Below are 18,024 nucleotides of genomic sequence, written 5' to 3'. Positions count from 1 at the left end.
CTTGGGGGCGAGGCCCCGTTGCCGTGGCACGGCCAGGGGCGGGCTCTCTCCCGCCGAGCCAATCACAGCGCGCTGCTCAGCAGGCCCGTGGTTGATTGGTGGTTGCCATAGCTCCTGGCGTTCGCTTGACAAGATGGCGGCGGAGGGGCGACACGGCCCTGGGTGATGCGTCCGGGCGGTTCCTGACTTCTAGGGCGCGCGCGGTTCCGCGTTCGACTCGGAGAGGTCCCAGATATGGGTTTGCCATCGCCGGTCACTCTGCTCATGGGGCTCCTGGTTTTTCAGGGCGTCACGAGGCCGTTGTCGGGAGGCCCGGGTATGCACCGCGGGGCCGGGGCCTGCAGGGCCCGGCTGAGGGACCAGGCGCCGAAGGGGCCAGATGCGGTCTCTTCGGGGAGTTCCGGAGTCAGCACTGAAGCAGGCCGGGAGCACAGACCCCACCTCTACTAACTCCTCCCTGTTTCCTTCCTTCCCGCCCAGTGTTCATCCCTTCTTTCATCCGCATGTCTGTCCCTGAGGTCAGCGCCACCCTGGTCGGAGCCCCCGAGGATGTGGCTGTGTCCCTGTCCCTGCTGCAAGCCGAGGCGGGTAAGGAATCCGGCCCTTCCAGTGGGGAGGGAGGTGGACGGGCCAGGTCCCGGCCCGCAGAGAAAACGGGTGAGGTGGCACCCGGGGTGTCCCCTGCCTGCAGTTGTCCACGGGGTGGATGTGGGGCGGAGGGTGGGGGACTGCTGTGGACCCTGGATGACCGACGGGCAGCTCGGATCAAGCCAGCGTGCAGTCACAGTGGCTGGCGTTTGGTGAACTGCACCCCCGTGTCTGACACCCATCATCCCCTCGTTGTCCCAATGAGAACGGTAATATTTTTTAGTCCCGTGAGACAGCCGAAGACACTGACTGACGTTCAGAGAGGTTGCCACCTGCCTGAAGTCACACAGCTTGTGAAGGGCCCGATGTTCATCTTGGAAAGGGGTTCCATCCCAGGCAGTGCGTGCACCCCATCAGCCTCCGGGCAAAACCGCCTTGCATTTCATCTCCTTTAGGACCACTGCCCGTTCCCGCGTGTGACGACGGTCTGAACAATGACACAGGAGACTGGAGTTTGACTGTGACCCGCAGTGTGGTAAGGTGGCATCTGTGGAGACCCGCAGTTAGTGTTCTCTCCATCGGACGAGGTGCAACTGTCTCGGGGCTGGAACTGCCACCAAACTGTGGGCTGTCAGGTCCAGCAGATACTCATCCAGCCCCGAGGTCCTTCCCTGGGGGTTAGGGATCCTCTGATGAGTCTCAAAGGGTCTGTGAACCCTCTGAAATTGGGTGTCAAACCGTGTGCGCCATGTGCATTTTTCTTACGAGAGGGTTGCCAGCTTTCATCAGATGATCAAATGAGTCTGTGACTCAAAGAGGCTCCTTAAACCACGGATCTCATCCTACTCTGGGCTCGTGTGTAAGGACCCTCAAGCCCGGAGAGACTAAATATCTTCCATGTAATTCCCGTTAAGGAGTGCCCACTGTGTGCAAGATACCGGCTCCAGAGTTTATGGAGGAGGAGAAGGTCAGACTTCGCCCCTCAGGCCCCGGGGGCTGTGTGCAGGCACTTGTTGTTGTTGTTGTTCCTTGTTTTTATTAATTTTTTCAGTGGCTTGTTTTGTATATTTAATCGTCCACTGGCAGGATGATAACTCAAAAAGGGCTGGGCAAACTGAGTTAATTTTCAGACCTGGGGTTCGCTTTCTCTGCGTACCCAAAGGCTGCTTGCTTTTATGTTAAACAGGCTTTGCAATCAGGGCTTGCATATTGCCGGAGGTTTATGGGTGGGATTACACAGAGTTGTGTTACCTTCGTGTACAGCCCCCCCTTTGTAAACCGAACTCAGGCTGGTGTGTGATCTGGGCGTGTTTTCCATCACGCTAAAGCGCAGCACTCTCTCCCGTCCAGAATGCGCTGGAAGTGGCAGTGCGGTTGGAGAGGGCTCCGCGGCGGTGTTCCTCCAGCGAGACAGACCCCTTCTCCGAGTCCCCGTGTCTCGTCCACGCTCTGCTGGTTTCCGCCTCTCACAACTCATCCTGTTTAGCCCACCTGCCCATTCAAGTGGAGATTTATGCCAACTCCTCTCTGGCCCAGAATGCGTCAGGCAAGCGACATCTTTTGACCCTCCCGACATTCATGTCGAGTGGTGTCTCTGTGTGCCGTGTAGCTTGCGTCCTTGCTGTGGATGCGGAGATCTGGCCTCACAGGGTGACGGGACTAGAGGCCGGGCGGGTAGCTCAGGTACACGCGCTCTCTCGGTTGGATGAGTGCCCAGTGAGCCGTCTGAAGTGTCGCCATGGCTCCGGGCCCCTCTGCTGGAGGAGGTGGTGAATCAGAAGGGGTAAATGCCTGAACAGCAGTCCGCCTGAAGAAAAGGGTGGTTCTGCGTATTGAGAGATAAAACCAGTGCATTCCGTTTACCCTAACCTGTAAGCTGTTGCAGCCACTGGCTTACCTTCACGACAGCGGCGCCCTCTGTGGTCTGCTACAACTAGCCCCGTGTCTCTGGACACTCGGTTTTTGGTGGGGCAGCATACACGGGCCTCAGGTGTGCTCTATGCATCGCTCCCTTCAGGGGCTCCATCCCGTGGGGCACGTGGGGACGGCGGTTTGTGAAACAGGGATTCGGCTTTCTCTTCAATGTCAGCGTTGTGGCCATGCTCTGTCAGAGGGTGTGTTTCATGGCTGAACGTCTCCGTTGCTTGTACTTTTCAGAGAACGTGACTGTCATCCCCAACCAGGTGTACCAGCCTCTTGGTCCGTGCCCTTGCAATTTAACAGCCGGGGCCTGTGACGTTCGCTGCTGCTGTGACCAGGTACGTTCCTTCCTGTTACTGGGCGCAGAATCACGGGGCCTGGCGGCGTGGGGTGGGCCCCGGGGGCCCCCGGCAGCAGCTTTCTCCTTGCGGTTCATGTGCAAACTGTCTTCCAATGGAGTGTTTCCTTCGCCAGCACCGCCCGCGTTGCGCAGGGACCTAGAAGCATGTCTGTGGGTGAGGGCGCCACTGTGGCGGTCACCCTGGAGGGCGGTTTGAATTTCCTTTGTAGGAGCCGCCGAGAAAACATGAAGCGGAAGGAAAATCTTTTCAATGATTTTTAGAAAGTGTGTCGAGTTGTACAACCATCACGCCTCTGCTGATACTGGAGCCGATTTACCATTTTAGTTTTTTAACTTAGGTAGAGTTGTTAGTGTAGCTACAACTGTTAGTACGAGCATCACAGCAGAAGCGAGGCCCCTGCACCTTCCTGTTCCATCAGTGGAGCTCCGGCCCCGGCCCCGGCCCGTGAGCCGCTGCGTCTCTCTGTCAGATCATGAAGGGCAGGGACGAGGCGGTTCACAGTCCTCCGTGTGCAGGGAGATATGCAGGTTAGGGCCGTGGCAGTGGCTCTGTTGACGTAAAGGATTGCTGCAGTGGCACGGGCACTCTGTCCTGTCCCTCCTCCTAGGGCTGTGTCATGCAGGGCGGGGCAGCGGGGGCCTTAGGGGTTCTCACTGAATGTGGACAACTCGGAAGGTCCTGTTCCTCTCCTGGGAAGGGGGAGGACAGTGCGACAGGGAGGTGTGCTCTGCTCTCGTCCCCATTTGGGGTGTATTCCCTATTATCTTTCCTCTCTTCCTGCTTTTCGTGGGCACATCTGTGTCCCCTCGAAGGTTGGGGTTCCCAACTTGGAGGCTCGAAGGGAGTGGGTTAAGGAAAGTGCAGCACCTTCTGGGGGTGCAGAGCCCCTTGCAGACTAGCCGGAGTGTGTGCCCGGCCCCTGCACCCCTGCTGCCACCGATGCCGCTGCACAGAGTCGGTCCTGGCCCGCAGGGGGGCGGGGGGCTGGGGGCGGGGGGCTGGTGGCGGCCTGGGCAGAGCGTGGGTCTTCCCGCTGCCCCTTTCCGTGTCCTCCCCAGGAGTGCTCCCCAGAGGTGACAGAGCTCTTCAGGGGGTCCTGCTTCACCGGCGTGTTCGGAGGGGACGTGAACCCGCTCTTTGATCAGCTCTGCTCGGCGGAGAGGGCGCCCGGGGCCGCCGACTGGTTCCCGCTGCTGTGCGTGCAGTCTCCCGCCGCCAGCTCGCCCTTCCTCGGCTACTTCCACCTCGGGGCCGTGTGAGTGCCCGCCGCGGCCGGTCCCCCCTCCCCTCTGGACTGCAGGTAGTGAGTGTCTTCCCTGCAGGAGAGAACCGGCCTCCCCGGAAACACCCGGATGGAGGGGGAGCAGTGCCCCTGGGTCGGGGTAGGGGCAGGGGGTCTCTGTTGTCGGCTCCAGCCGCTGTTGCCATGATGACCGAGTGGAGCCCAGAGATGCCCAGCTGACCGCACCCACTGCGTGGCTGTTTTTATCCACTGACTGCTTTACAGTATGCAGCTCAGCTCAGTGACGCTTAGTGCACACACCACGTCGGCAGTTTAAAGTAGAGAATACAATTTCCGTAAACAGCTGCTTTAGCAGATAGTGGCCACGAGCGTCCGCGATGGTCCCTCTCATTGATTCGCAGGGCCCCGGGCCAGCGCGCGCCCTCGGAGGTGTCCGTGCACACTGACCCGAGAGACTTTTCGGACTTCGGGTACAAGCAAGGAGACCCCGTTATGACTGCAGACAAGGCCTATTTTACTGTTCCTCAGGTGAGAATTTCAGTTGTAACACAGTGCGAGCCTTTTATTATTTATTTTTAGGAAGAGGGGAAGGGAGGGAGAAAGAGAGGGGGAGAAACATGGATGTACAAGAGATACATCGATCAGATGCCTCTCCACGCCCCCAGTGGAGGACCTGGCCCCCAACCCAAGCATGTGCCGGGACTGGGAATCGAACTGACCACCTTTCCCTTTGCTGGAGGACACCCAATCCACTGAGCCACACCAGCCAGGGCCTTATTTTTTCATCCTACTTTTAATTTAACTCATATTGCTCTTAAAAATACCAGTCTAAGTTACTTGTTTTTCTTCCTATGGATTTTCTAGGCACCCAACTATGTATGGTCTCTAGATTATTTTTTTCCTCATAGTCACTCTTAAATTAACCACTGTCTTTGCTAAATCTCAGTGTGAACTTAATAAAAACCAAAAGACATTCTATAAATTTCCATCAAAGTAACTCATTCTTCACTTCTGCTAGTTTAATAGCCAATTTCTAGTAAGCTATAAATGTATAACTTAATATATTCAATAACATTCTAGAATCTTGAAAACTACTTTAAGGCTATAGAGTTTTATGTGAAACCTTTTTTTTTTTTTTAGTTCAAAATTCTATGGGAAAAATATCAGTGAGAACAAAGCTTGAGAGTCTAGCCCTGGGTGGTGTGGCACAGTGGGTTGGAGCGTTGGCCCATAAACAGGGGGATTGTGGGTTTGACCCCCGCTGGGGTGCAAACGAGAGGCAGTGTTTCTCCCCCGCTTTTCCTGTCTCTGGGATCAGTAGCATGTCTTCGGGGGAGTATACACAAACAAACAAAAAAAATGGGGGTCTAAAATCTATTTCTCTTGAGTATTCGTGTGAATCCATTTTTATGGCCTTAACACAAATCTGGTTGTGATGAGGCAAAGAAATGAAGTTGAATACAGTCACGTTTTGGCCAAGTCGGCGGAGGAGGGCAGGGAGTTTTCATGGTTTTTATGGAATAACACTGAGACCCCCCCCAGCCGGTGGCTTCCAGACTTTGGTTGGCGAGCTAACCCCATGTTGCAGGGCAGCTGGTCCGCCCGCCAGTGGATGAGCTGCCGCCGCCGGGCCCACCCCAGCAGCAGGGGCGGGCTGCAGAAGGGCCCTCTCTGAGACGGCGCCTGTGCTCTAGGGTCAGGACAGAGGTCACCCATCTGCTCGGGTCCCCCTTCTCCCCCGCAGGTGTCCCTGGCTGGGCAGTGTGTGCAGGACGCCCCGGTGGGGTTCCTTCAGAATTTCGACGCCCGGTGTGTCGCCGACGTGGAAGTCTACCAAGAACGAGCAGGCGCGGCCGACGCCAGGATAAAGAACGGCGCCGTGGGAGGTAGGCCACCTTGGCGTGAGAGGTGGGCATGGACCTGAGTGAGCGTTTAGCCAAACTCCGGTCTCGCGAGAACAGAGGTCCCTTCCGCTGGAGCAACAGAAAGCAGTAGTTCGTCTGCCGATGGAGGAGGGGGTCGTCTTGGGAAGAAGTTCCGTTCGTAAGGCAGTGTATCTCGTAGTGGTTCCTTTTGAAGAATGCGTTAGAATTCACTGAACATAAAATGAACCATTTGAGGGTGTACAGTTTGGTGGCCTCTCATCCACGCACAATGTCATGCAGCCGCCGCCTCCGTGTAGTGACATGTCACACCAGCGCACTCACCACACGTGGCCTGTGCGTCTGGCTTCTCTCGCTCAGCGTCAGGTTTTTTTTTTTAAGATTTTATTTATTTTTAGAGAGGGAAGGGAGGGAGAAAGAGAGAGAGAGAGAGAAACATCAATGTGCGGTTGCTGGGGGTCATGGCCTGCAACCCAGGCATGTGCCCTGACTGGGAATCAAACCTGCGATGCCTGATTCGCAGCCTGCACTCAATCCACTGAGCTACGCCAGCCAAGGCCAGAGTCAGGTTCCTGAGACTCCTGCACCGCGTGGCCAGACCCCACTGTGTCACCCGGTCCCTCCGCTGGGGGGCGTTGGGCTCGCTCCTGCTGCTGGCTGTTGGCGTGGGGCCGCGGTGAGCACTCGGGTACAGGTGTCTGTGCTCACGCCCGCTCTCTCGTTTCTCTCGGCGTGTGCCCCGCAGGCGAGCTGCGGGGTCACGGGGTCGCTTAACTTTCCCAGGCCCACCGAGCCGTTTTGCACGGTGACTGCACCCTTTTACACCCCCACCAGCAGTCCTTGCGCGGCAGTGACTTTCCAGGCTGCGCGTGCCGACGGTCGCCTCTCCCCCTCCCCTCGGCGTGGTGAGATGCCGACGGTAGTGGGGCTCCCATGGAAGGTGTGTGGAGAGCGGGAGAGGGTGGTGTGGCCGGCACAGGGGACAGGCAGGGACCGCATTCGCTGGGTGAGCTCTCGTTTGCACAAGGGAATGGGATCAGGTGAGGCCATGCCGTCCCACGGAAGGGTAACGCACGGGTCCTTTCAGGCATCGTCACTCCGACAGTGACCTACGAGGAAGCAGCCGGCCTGGACAGGTTCGTCAGCACAGGTATTCTAAGGTGCCACGCGTGCGCCTCTTCCGCAGAAATGCACCTGTTGCTGCTGCTCACCAGTGACGTGCAGTCCCAGATCGGATGCGTTGTTGCCGAGACTTCAAGGAGGCTCGCAGCCGCTTGGAGCCGTCCACCCGCACCTTGTCCCTGTCCCTCGTCCCGTCTTCCCGTGCTGCGGCGCCTCCTGAGTGACCTGGAACCACCTCCTCCGCCGCCCGCCTTCCGTGGGCTCCGGGCCCCTCTGTCGCAGGCTCTGCGAACCTCCCTTAAATGTTTTCCGGATGGTTGTAGAATTTTTCAGGACCAGCATTTTCTCGTCTTGCTTTTTTTTTTTTTTTTAAACTTAAACGTCGCAGTCACGATGCAGACGAGTTATGCAGAGCGTGGCTGCCGGTGCCAGGGCTTGTGTGTTTGACGAAGGGCACCCTTGGTGCTCCTTTTCGGTGTGTTGTGGTGCTCGAACTTACTCGTCACGTCATCAGACCGCAGTGGGTGCCCGCAGGGCAGCCGTGAACTGGGTGCGGGCCCCACCCCAAAGGCTCTGGCATTCTTGAGTCTTTCATCCAATGTGTGGTCTGCCCAGCACGTGCCCCGGGCTGTGAGCTGGGTGGCGGGGTACAGAGATGGCAGGGAGGGGACACACCTCACTCGGGGCAATTTCGAGGGCACCCAGCAAGCACCCCGCGCTGAGCTGGTGGGGCCCTCAATAGACTTGAGCCCGAAGGGGGTTTTGGATTCATGGAAGTTTTCTTGTGTTTGCAGAAGCACTTTTAAGCCCTGGATCCGCTCCCAGAAACGTGACTGTGGAAGAACATTATGTTTTCAGATGGAACAATAACACCATCAGTGACATACACGTCAGGATTGTTAGGGCAGAAATTAATGCCCACCAGAAAGGTAAGTGGGTTGAGGGTAGCGAGACTGCTTTCATTGTAAAGTGGTTTATAACTCAGCCACACTTGTTTCTTATGTGTATGTGTGACTTAATAAAAAAGACTAATTTTTTGGCCTGTCCAAATGCAATTACAGGGTAGAGATAATAACATGAAATGACCATGAGGGATCATTTCCTCTCCCAGTGGGACGGCGCACGTGACATTCTGCTTTGCTTTGTCTCAGGAGTGATGACGCAGAGGTTCACGGTGACATTTTTAAGCCACAACAGTGGTGGCGAGAGGGGAACGTCCGGAAACCCAGGTAGGACGGCGCGTGCCGGCCACCCATCTCACGGGCGTGTCAGTCCGGCACGGGTCCCCAACACGGTGATTCTGCATGACTTTCCCGCTTCGGTCTGCAGCCCTGGCCTCTCTCCTTCTCTGTGCTGACACGGAGTTCTCGTTCCGATGACCACTTTTTTTTCCCCGCATGAGTGGCTGTAGATAGCAGCACGTTGCCGTACACCCAAGGCGTTCCTTCTCTTCGGCTCCCGGCCTTTCGTAAAAGGGGTGACACGTGTAAGTGTCGCTGAGATTGGCGTTCTGAGGAAGAACAGTCTGCCGAGGACGAGTCCCTAACCTGGGGACCGTGGCGAGCCTTCCCGGGGACTGGGATGTCCCTGTCACGCCGTGCATTATGTGTTTATGGGCACACGGACCGCCTCTCGGCTGTGGGGTCCCCCTTCCGTTGGGGGTTGTGGGTGGAGCTTTGTAGGGGTGAAGTATTATGATGTCTCCAGTTTATTTTCAAGTGGTCCTGCAAAAGCCACGTGTGTGTCTGTTCATATCTATCTATCTATCTATCGTATATATAGAGAGACGGGGGCCTGTGTTTATATGATGCAGATAAGACGCCTGTGGCTCAGTATTAACCGCGGTGGGTTTTAGACGGTGGCTGTACTGGGCTTCACGGTATTACTTCCGGCTTTTCTGTGCGTGCGAGCGTTTTCGTAATGAAAGGTTGGGGATGATAATAATTTGGATTCACTGCTGACGGGTGGGAACAGGACCTGACCGGGCCGTGGGTGGGGTCGGACCGGGGTTCTAGAGGAGGAGGGGCTCCGTGGAGAGGTCCCTTGGGTCCGAGCGTCCCGTGCGAGCTCCTCTGGGGAGCGGCTCCGCCACGCAGCGGGCGTTCACCCAGTGGCCCGTGCAGCCGAGGGACCCCCGGCGAACGCTTGCCTGCTTTCCGCTTTTTCAGAATCTGTTCCTAAAATGCAATTTGTTTTTTATTAAAAAAAATTTTTTTAGATTTTATTTATTTTTAGAGAGAGGGGAAGGGAGGGAGACAGAGAGGGAGAGAAACATCCATGTGTGGTTGCCTCTCCCAAGCCCCCGAATGGGGACCTGGCCCACAACCCAGGCATGTGCCCTGACTGGGAATCGAACTGGCGACCCTTCGGTTCTCAGGCCGGCGCTCAATCCACTGAGCCACACCAGCCAGGGCCCCAAAATGCATTTTAAACGCCACAGGAGTGCCTTCATTAACACAAATGAAGGCGACGCCCTCCCTCCCTCCCTCCAGGCCGTTTTGAAGAAGCTCTGCCCGGGTAACTCCCTTCAGTGTGTGTCCCCCGCACTGTGCTGCTCAGCTGGCTCGTGCTCACCATGCCGCTGTCTCCCGTCTGTTGTGCCGTCGTCTAGGTTACCAGCTTGGCAGGCCTGTGCGCGCTTTGGATGCCAACGGGATGCATGGCGTTTCGACCTTACACCTCTGGCAGCCAGGTACCGGGGTCTGGTCACAGGACTAGCTCTTAGGTAAACTAGAATGGAAAATGGTGCTGTATGTTGAGTCCCATCAAGCAAGCCGTCACCTTAAGCCTCAGTTGGTTTATGGAGCTGCGGGATGGTTATTTTTTCTGTTCTTTTTTTTCTGTTGCTATGAAAATGGTAACAGCGCCTGCCCCCGAGGCGCTGGTCCCCAGAGGGGTTTGCGTGTGGGGCCGGCTCGAGGGTCCCTCGTTCCTTCACCCGTTGCCCAGGGAGGTTCCAGTCGGAGACGGCGCAGCAAGCCCCACACCGTGGTGGTCTTTGCACCCAGGGGTGCAGAGCCCTGGGTCTCGTGCTCAGAACCCACTGAGGCAGCAGGGGTTCCGACACAGGAGGGTGCCTTCGTCCAGCCTTGGGGTGGGGGGGCTCAGCCCCACCGTGACCCTGGGTCTGGAAGACCGGAGACTTCGTCTCTGCTCCTCGTCTTCTCTCGGATTTCCCGGGAGAACTTGGAAGCACGCCGTTTCTTTTATTCAGCAGCGACAGTGAGAGGACACACGCTCTCCCTTTATTTCACAGCCGGCAGAGGTCTGTGCGCGTCGGCAGCTCGCAGGCCCGTGTTGTTCGGGGAAGACATGCTCTCCGGGTGCCTCCTGGAAGTCGGGCTCGGGGAGGACTGCGGCCGGCTCAGGTGGGTGTCTCCCGGAGGGGGAGTTCGCTTAGATTTTGTCCACCACGTGAGCCCGGAAGAGGACCAGTGGGTGGGGAATCGGGTCTGCACAGGACATCGCCGTGGAAGCGATAGTGAGTGTGGAATGAAGAAGGGAGCTTCCAGCACAGTTCACAGCTGATTCGGATGCCAGTATGGGGGAACACGGACGTCTCTTCCTGGGGCTCACGCCGTTTCTTCCACTCGTATGCCAGTTCCTCCGCTGCAGCCGGCTCAGCGCACGGGGACCCGGGGCTGCTCGGACTGAGAAAGGGGCCCGGCGGGTGTCGTTGGCCGGTTAGCATTGAAAGCGCACCGAGCCCTTTTATGTGGTGTAGGAAGAGCTTGCCTCTTAAGTGGGCGGCCTTTGGAACGTGTGTTTATAGATATGCACAGGCATTCTTTTTCATGTTTAATTTAGTTTCCCCTGGGCCCACCCTGCCCCCAGTTCGTTTTTTAAAATTGAGGTGAAGCATATGTAACATGATTAACCGTTTGGAAGTGGCGTTTGGTCCATGCGTGGTGCTGCCCAGTCGTCACTTGTGTTCGGTCCCCACACGTGTCCACCTGCAGAGGGGAACTCGTGCCCTTCGCAGCTGCCGCCCGGCCCCGCCCCCAGCCCCAGCCCCAGCCCCCACCGGTCTGCGCGCCGTCTCTGTGGCTTTCACGTCAGCGGAGTCACACGCACATGTGTGGCCTTCGGTGTCCGGCATCTGTCACTCAGCGTCCCGTTCTCAACGTTCGTCCACGCTGTGGCCGGGGCCAGAGCTCCGCTCCCTCTCGTGGCCGGGTCCCAGCCGCTGTGCAGGCGAACTGTGCCTGTCTGTCCTCAGCTGTTCTTGGGCACGCGAGTCACTTCCGCCCTTGGGCTGCTGTGAACATTCACGCGCTGGGTTTTGTTTGCGCATCTGTCTTCAGTCTTTTTTTTTTTTTTTTTTTTTTTTTTTTAAGATTTTCTGTATTTATTTTTAGAGAGGGGAAAGGAGGGTGAAAGAGAGGGAGAGAAACATCCATGTGTGGTTGCCTCTTACGTGTCCCCTACTGGGGACCTGGCCCGCAACCCAGGCCTGTGCCCTGACCGGGAATCGAACCCTCGACCCTTTACTTTGCAGCCTGGCGCTCAGTCCACTGAGCCGCGCCAGCCAGGGCCGTCTTGAGTTCCTTTGGGCACGTGCCCAGGGGTGCAACTGCTGGACCGTATGATGATTCTATGTTTAGTTTTCTAAGGAACCTCCGCCTTGTTTCTCACGGCGGCTGCACCGTTTTGTATCCCCACCAGCCACGTGAGAGGGTTCCAGTTTCTCCACGACCTCCCCAACACTTGTCACTTTCCACCTCTTTGAGAAAAGCTGTCCTAGTAGGTGTGAAGCGGTATCTCACTGTGCTTGTTGCATGCATGTCTACACTTACTCCATCTGTAACATATCCTGAGTGGTGTGGTTTACTGGGGAGCAAAGCAGAGTTGGGGGAGCCGTCGAGAAGGGAAGAAAACTGCAGGCGTCAGTCACCCGCAGCGGCTCCTGACCACGGGGTGCGAGGCCGAGGCCTAGCCGGAGCCTGGCTGTTGCAGTTCATGCGACGCACACCCTCTGCTGAGGTTACCGGGAGGAGGGATGCTGATTCCAGTTCTTGGTCGTCACTGGATTCAGTGGCCCCGGTCCTAGCCAGACATCCAGGTTCCTTTTACTCTGGATCGCCCCGGCCCATGCACGTGTCCAGGTAACATTACATGGGCTCCACCCACTTCCCGTGTCTTGTGACACTCGGCGGAGTCGGTGAACCACAGGCTACCACACTAGTTACCAGCCTTTCAAGTTCAAGTGTAAGTCCAGGATGACTCTTGCACGCTTGCCCCTCACCGGCAGGTTCTCGCTCAGGCCCCCCCGTGAGCACGGCCTGGGGGCTCCCTGCGAGGGATTTTGGGGAGGGGCCGGCCACTTCAAACTGTCTGACTCTCTTGCAGGAAGAAGGCTGCAGAAATGCTCGATTCACTGATGCAGGCAACTCACGTGGCGAGGAGAGGCAACTCCGACTATAGCGACCTCAGTGACGGCTGGCTCGCCATCCTACGTGAGTCCGGGCCGTGTGCGTGGCGTGTGTGACCGGGCTGCTGGGGCCCCGCGGCTGACGCGTGTTTAGAGGTCGACACTCCAGGCGAGAGGCCTCCTCACGCCTTTACCTCGAGTTCGCGATGCTGCTTCTTTTTCTGGAAAAGGGGGACCGCGGGAAGGTCGGATTGACCCGCTGTCGAAGGAGCCGACAGCCTGCGCGAAGCAGGTTCGAAGGTCGTCGGCGCGCTTCAGTGTGCGCTGTTTCTGGCCGGCAGGCGTGTGGGCCGTTGAGCACTGACTTTGTGATTCAGGAAAGCAACCTCAAAGGAAATGAGGTGTTAGACGGTGCTAAGTGAGGGGGCCAGACATAAAGGACCATGCACTGTCCAACCCCATCTGTGTGCGGTGTCCGGGGGCGGGTACGCCCACAGGGACAGAACGCAGATGAGTGGGGGGTGGTCCAGGGCAGTTGGCAGGAGACAAGGGGTCACGCTGGTGGGTGCAGGGCTCCTTGCAGGGGCAGTGAGGATGTTCTCAGGTTGATCTGCGGGTGGCTGCACGCCCCTGTGAACACACTGAAACCCGCTGGGCCTCGAACCTCAGTGGGCGGATGGTATGTTGGTGAGGCTGGATGACAGAGATTAGGGTGCAGCAGCTCCAATGACGGCGGGGATCCCCGAGGCCGCGTGAGAAAACTCGGGCGTCCAGGGCCTTTCTCCCTTGGCCGGGGTCTGCATGCAGGGGCACGGGTGCCCAGAAGACGAGACACGCAGCCCACGTGTCCCACAGGGTGGAAGGGAGCTGGCCTTGGCTGCCACGACAGGCCTGACGTCACCTGCAGATGATCACATGGTGCCCGCTGGTCCCCGGGCTCCAGCTCCCGAGGTCGTCAGCGGAGAAGCCTCGGGTCTCAGCTGCTTGTGGCAGCGCCGGCACCGAACCCAGGGCTCCAGCCTGTGTCCCCGCTGCTCGGCCGGCAGGTCGGGCGAGTCCCTCCGGGCGTCTGGCCGGCCTGAGTGCGTCGACACCCGACGAGAAGGAAGCTGCTGCTGTCGCTCTGGGTAACACGGCGCCTCTCAGAGCCAGGAAGGGCCCAGCGGCTCTGCAGGACCTGCTCTCCGCGGTCCCCTCCTGCCCCTCTGGTTCCTTCCGTGCCCGCAGCTCAGCCGGCCGGTGGGCAGCAGCTGTCCCCCGCACCCTCTGCAGGCATGTCCGTGGGCTGGGGTTTGTGCAAAGCACCCTCTGGACAAATGCCTGCACTCTCCCCAGCCCTTGTGATGGGGCCCAGACCATTATGCCTCTCTCCGCTTGACACCCTCGGGTGGTCAGGGGTCCCTCTCGGACCCAGGCAGGGGTCCCTGTGGCCACCCATTCCGAGTTCACGAGGCCCAGAGTTCGATCCTCGTTTGGGAATGGAATCCCGAGGCTGGGGCTTGTCAGCCGCTGGGCTTGGACGTCTCGGAACGACCGAGGGACAGAGGGAAGGAGCAGGGCACCTTGGATGAGAAGAATGGGGAATTGCAAGGCAGAGAAGCCAAGTTGGTCAGAAAAGAAACCCAGGTGATGACATTGTGTGGCCTTCAAGGCAGAAAACAGCGTCTTTTTCATGCCCGAGCCAAAGTCACCCTGGACCCTGGCTCATACACAGAAGAGACGTGATGTGGAACACACGTGTCAGGAGGAGGAAACTGGACACCGTCAGGAAACAGTGTCACAGACCTTCAAGAGCCCGGAGGGAACAAGGCCCCCCCCTCCCCAGGGCTGCCTTAGAACTTGCCGTTCACCTCTCATGCTTGACCTTGCTCTCCCCGCCCCCCCTGCCGTGAGCCAACTTTCAAGGTGAATGAAAATGAATTTCCCATCCAATGCCATGCTCTCCCTTTTGGGTCACAGCTCTGGCAACACATTACGAAACGTGAACTGTAACACAGTAACTAACGTTGTTACTGTGGATTTCACACGTCTTTGGCCACTGCTACAAGAACAGGGACTTCCCCAGGGCCTTCATGCGGTGGTGCAGTGTTCCTGCCGAAACTCTGGGTGGATTTCAGTGAGGAGCAGAGTCGTGACTTACGGCTTTATTATGTGGGTCGGGGGTTTTACAGTCTTGGTGGCTGATGTCACTCGAGGAAACACTTTGCACCTTTGCACACGGTCGTGCAGTTATGGAGTAACAGACAGCTGGAGCCTGTTAGAGGTTTAAGCCTCATTATCGTGATTGTTCTCTAATAACATTTCCCAGTTTTTGGTATCGTGGCGTTGTAGAACGACTTGTTAGGTTATTCTTTCCTGGATGTGCAACCTGACCTTTCTGCAGGTGCCCCTGACCCGGGTGCGGACCCGCCTGTCGGCAGCGCGAATGGCACCTGCCCGGATGTTCCCGCTCAGCTGAGTATCCGCATCCTCTTCTCGGATGCCGGCGCGGTGGAAGGGATCGCTCAGCGGGAGATCCTGGGCGCGGAGATGAGGTCTGACTGCATCCCCCCCCCCCCCGCCCCAGCCCCCACGGGAGTGTGGGGGGAGAGAGTCAGGGGAGTGCGGGGCACTCCACGGGACAGGGAGATGCTGGCCGGGGACCCGAGGGTCTGTCTGCGGGCCCCAGATGCCAGCAGCCCGTGCACCGGCGGCAAGCGTGTCGGCTGTGTGTGTGCCGGAGGCTTGTTCTCACTCTCAAGGGCTCGCACAGTGCGGCGTGAGGGATCCTGCAGGGTGTTAGGGGGGCACAGAGCCGAACAGGGGCCGCCTGGTGCAGAGCGTGAGCTGGAATCTGTGACCACGGTGGGCATGGAGGCCGGGAGCGCCGCCCAGCGGGCAGAGGCGGCGGCGGCAGGCGGGTTTGGGCTGCATGTCTCCCCGCTGGGGCCCTGTGAGCCGCACAGCGATGTCATCTCTTCCGAGCGGCAGTTTTCTCACCTGTGAAGTGGGGCCACCACCGTCACGTGTCCTCAGGCCTCTGTCGGCTCTCAGCGACAGGGTCCCGACTCACACTGACGTCGCTGGGAGGGGTTTCCTGGTTGAAGCTCCGAAAGGTCCACACGCGCCTTGCTCGTGGCTCGTGGTCTCCGTGTGGTCGCTGTGGAACCCTTCGTCAGGGGATGGAGGGTCTTTTTCCTTCATCCCCGGCTCCTTTTTCCTTCCGGTGGCGCCCTCCCTGGGAAGGTTCTCCTCCAGAGGAGGCAAAGGCGAACACCAGCAACTCCAGGCTTGCACCCGTTTGCAGGTGCAGTGGAGAGGGGGAGCCTCTTCCCCGTCTTCCTCAGAGATAGTCTGGGCGGACCTTCATGCTGCAGTTTGGGTCACATGGCCCTCTTCTGAACCAACCGCTGTGGCCAGGGCAGCAGGCCACTCGCATTGGCTGGTCTCAGTGAAGGGCCCGCCCCCTGAATTCAGGTGGGTCCCTCCTGGTCCAGCCAACCGAGAGTAGGGGGGTGGTTCCCCATGGGAAAATTGGGGTACAGTGACCAGCGGAAGGGTAAGGGGTGCTGGTGGGCAGAAGTAGCAGATGCTAAGCACCCAACGCACCTGGTACTGCTCGGAGGCCCCCGGAGCACCGTGGCCCCATGCCCAGGACGCTGACAGCCGTGAGCATGGTTAGCTGCCGTGGTCCTTGTTGTCACACGGCCTGGGATGAGCAGGTGGAAGAGCGAAGTAGCCTTAGAAGCACCAGTGGGACATGAGACCCACAGGACGGGGACAGAGACAACGCTGGCACAATGTGGGTGGCGCGGCGGCTGGGTGCCAGGCCTCTGAGGGGCCGTCATACTCCCCCCACCCCCGTGCGTGTGTAGGAAGGTGTCCGCCACACCAGGCAGGGGATCTGAGACTCCAGTCTGGGTGGTTGCCGCGGCAGTCCCCCGGCACGCTCAGCAGAGTGGGAGCGAGCTCCACGCCTGGCCTGCGCCCTCTCTCCCAGGGTCTCCCCGGTGAACTGGCAGTTCCAGTGCGGGCTCACCTGTGGGCTCCAGGCCGACCTGCTCCCTCTCGGCGCGTCCGTGCAGTTCATTCAGGTTCCTGCGCAGTTGCCCCGGCCGCTGACAAGGTAACCGCGCCCCCCCCCCCCCCCCCCCCCCCCCGCTGACGTCTTAGGGAGTGGAAGTGTATGTACGTTTGAAAATAAGGTTATTGCTTCAACCGGCTTTTAATGCTTCTCGCCAGAAGCGTGCTCTGCTGTAGCTACCGTCATCTCCTTAAATGCTTCTAGGTTCCAGGTCAACTTCACAGAGTACGACTGTAACAGAAACGACCTGTGTTGGCCACAGCTCCTATACCCACTGACCCGGGACTATCAAGGTAGGGGAAGCCGATTCCCAGAATGCGCATCGTGATGTTACGTGTAGAAAAGTGGAAGAAGAAAGAATGGATCGATAACGTTGCCACTTAAAGGTGGTCATTACTAATGTCTTGGTTTCTTTCTGTGTAAACATCTGGTTGTGCAACAAGACTGTCGCTCACTCGTGTTGTTGTCCTGCAGGGGAGCCCTATCCCCAGTGCGTGGCCAAGGGCTTGCTGCTGGTGTTCCTGTCCGTGCTAGCCGTGTTCCTCCGGGTCCCCTGGCCCCGAAGAGACAAAGCGTGACCCCCGGCCACCACCCGCGTCCTTCCAGACCACAGGTTTCTCCTGTAGGGATCTGCTGTCCTCCAATGTGCAGTTTTAATAAACGAGGTGTTTTATTTTTGTAGGAAATTTTGATGGCGTGCTCTGTGGATTTAATACACTACACACCTGTCGCTGTCCAGGTGTGCGAAGCTATACAGAATTGGCATTCTCATTGCTGGGCCCGACCGAGCCTAGTGCATATGAGGGTCAGCTGTGTAAATGAGGGTGATCAGAATCTTCAGTTTATCAGAAATTACCAAAGTCGTAGGAACTTTGGGCCAAATATGTTATTTGTTGAGGGTCAGTCTTTTCTCTAATTTTTTACATATTTCTGCTGCATTGATGGATTCATTTCCCCTATCCCAAAGAAAGGCTTAAAACTCACAAAGCCTTAAAAATGTGTGTAGTACAGGAGCACAAAATAAGTTGTTACGAAACGATATGGGGGTTGGGAGGGAAGATATTAGGGAGGAAAGTAGAACAAAGCCCGGAGGGAATCTAAGCCCCTGAAAGTGCATGCCAGAGACCTTGCATTCAGTGAAGTTAGACCCCGATTTAATCTTCAGCTTACAGAAACCCCAACTCTGATTAAGCACAAGAATCGCAGGGTCCACTGGTTAAAAACAGGCCGGTTTCCACTGAGGGACAGGTTGTCCTACTTGAGTCTTGAGGGATTCCTCCCGAGGGCCCTCACAAGGGGACAGACAGCACGGTGCGGCCAGGGGCACGGGCGTCCCCACCCACTCCCCCGCCCCCCCCCCCCCCCCCCCCCCGGCAGTGGCCACACAGTGACTCACCTCCGAGTTTCCTCTGGGGGCCAGCTGCCTTCGGTTGTTGCCGCAGACGGTCTTGGTGCACCATCAATAAACCTGG

General features: G+C 57.9%; 1 protein-coding gene across 3 annotated transcripts; it reads left to right on the top strand.

The window, feature by feature from the left end:
* Positions 1 to 90: 90 nt before the first annotated feature.
* On the top strand, positions 91 to 17,238 carry TCTN2 (tectonic family member 2). Of its 3 annotated transcripts, XM_036014640.1 has the most exons (18): positions 96 to 316; positions 481 to 588; positions 1,044 to 1,123; positions 1,939 to 2,134; positions 2,746 to 2,846; positions 3,929 to 4,125; positions 4,515 to 4,641; positions 5,858 to 5,999; positions 7,084 to 7,146; positions 7,913 to 8,047; positions 8,270 to 8,347; positions 9,730 to 9,810; positions 10,375 to 10,486; positions 12,468 to 12,579; positions 14,872 to 15,023; positions 16,469 to 16,594; positions 16,757 to 16,845; positions 17,027 to 17,238. In XM_036014640.1, the coding sequence occupies exons 1-18, from the start codon at positions 235 to 237 to the stop codon at positions 17,128 to 17,130; spliced, it is 2,085 nt and encodes a 694-aa protein (XP_035870533.1). In that variant the 5' UTR covers positions 96 to 234; the 3' UTR covers positions 17,131 to 17,238. The 3 variants fall into 3 exon arrangements, with proteins under 3 accessions (XP_035870535.1, XP_035870534.1, XP_035870533.1); XM_036014641.1 differs by lacking the exon at positions 1,044 to 1,123 and having other exon boundaries at positions 95 to 316; XM_036014642.1 differs by lacking the exons at positions 1,939 to 2,134; positions 2,746 to 2,846 and having other exon boundaries at positions 91 to 316.
* The last annotated feature ends 786 nt before the right edge of the window (positions 17,239 to 18,024 follow it).

This window comes from Phyllostomus discolor, chromosome 13, assembly GCF_004126475.2.
Source record: "Phyllostomus discolor isolate MPI-MPIP mPhyDis1 chromosome 13, mPhyDis1.pri.v3, whole genome shotgun sequence".
Classification (NCBI taxonomy): Eukaryota; Metazoa; Chordata; class Mammalia; order Chiroptera; family Phyllostomidae; genus Phyllostomus; species Phyllostomus discolor.
The sequence above is the reverse complement of the archived record's forward strand: the minus strand, read 5'-3'. Positions and strand labels throughout refer to the sequence as shown.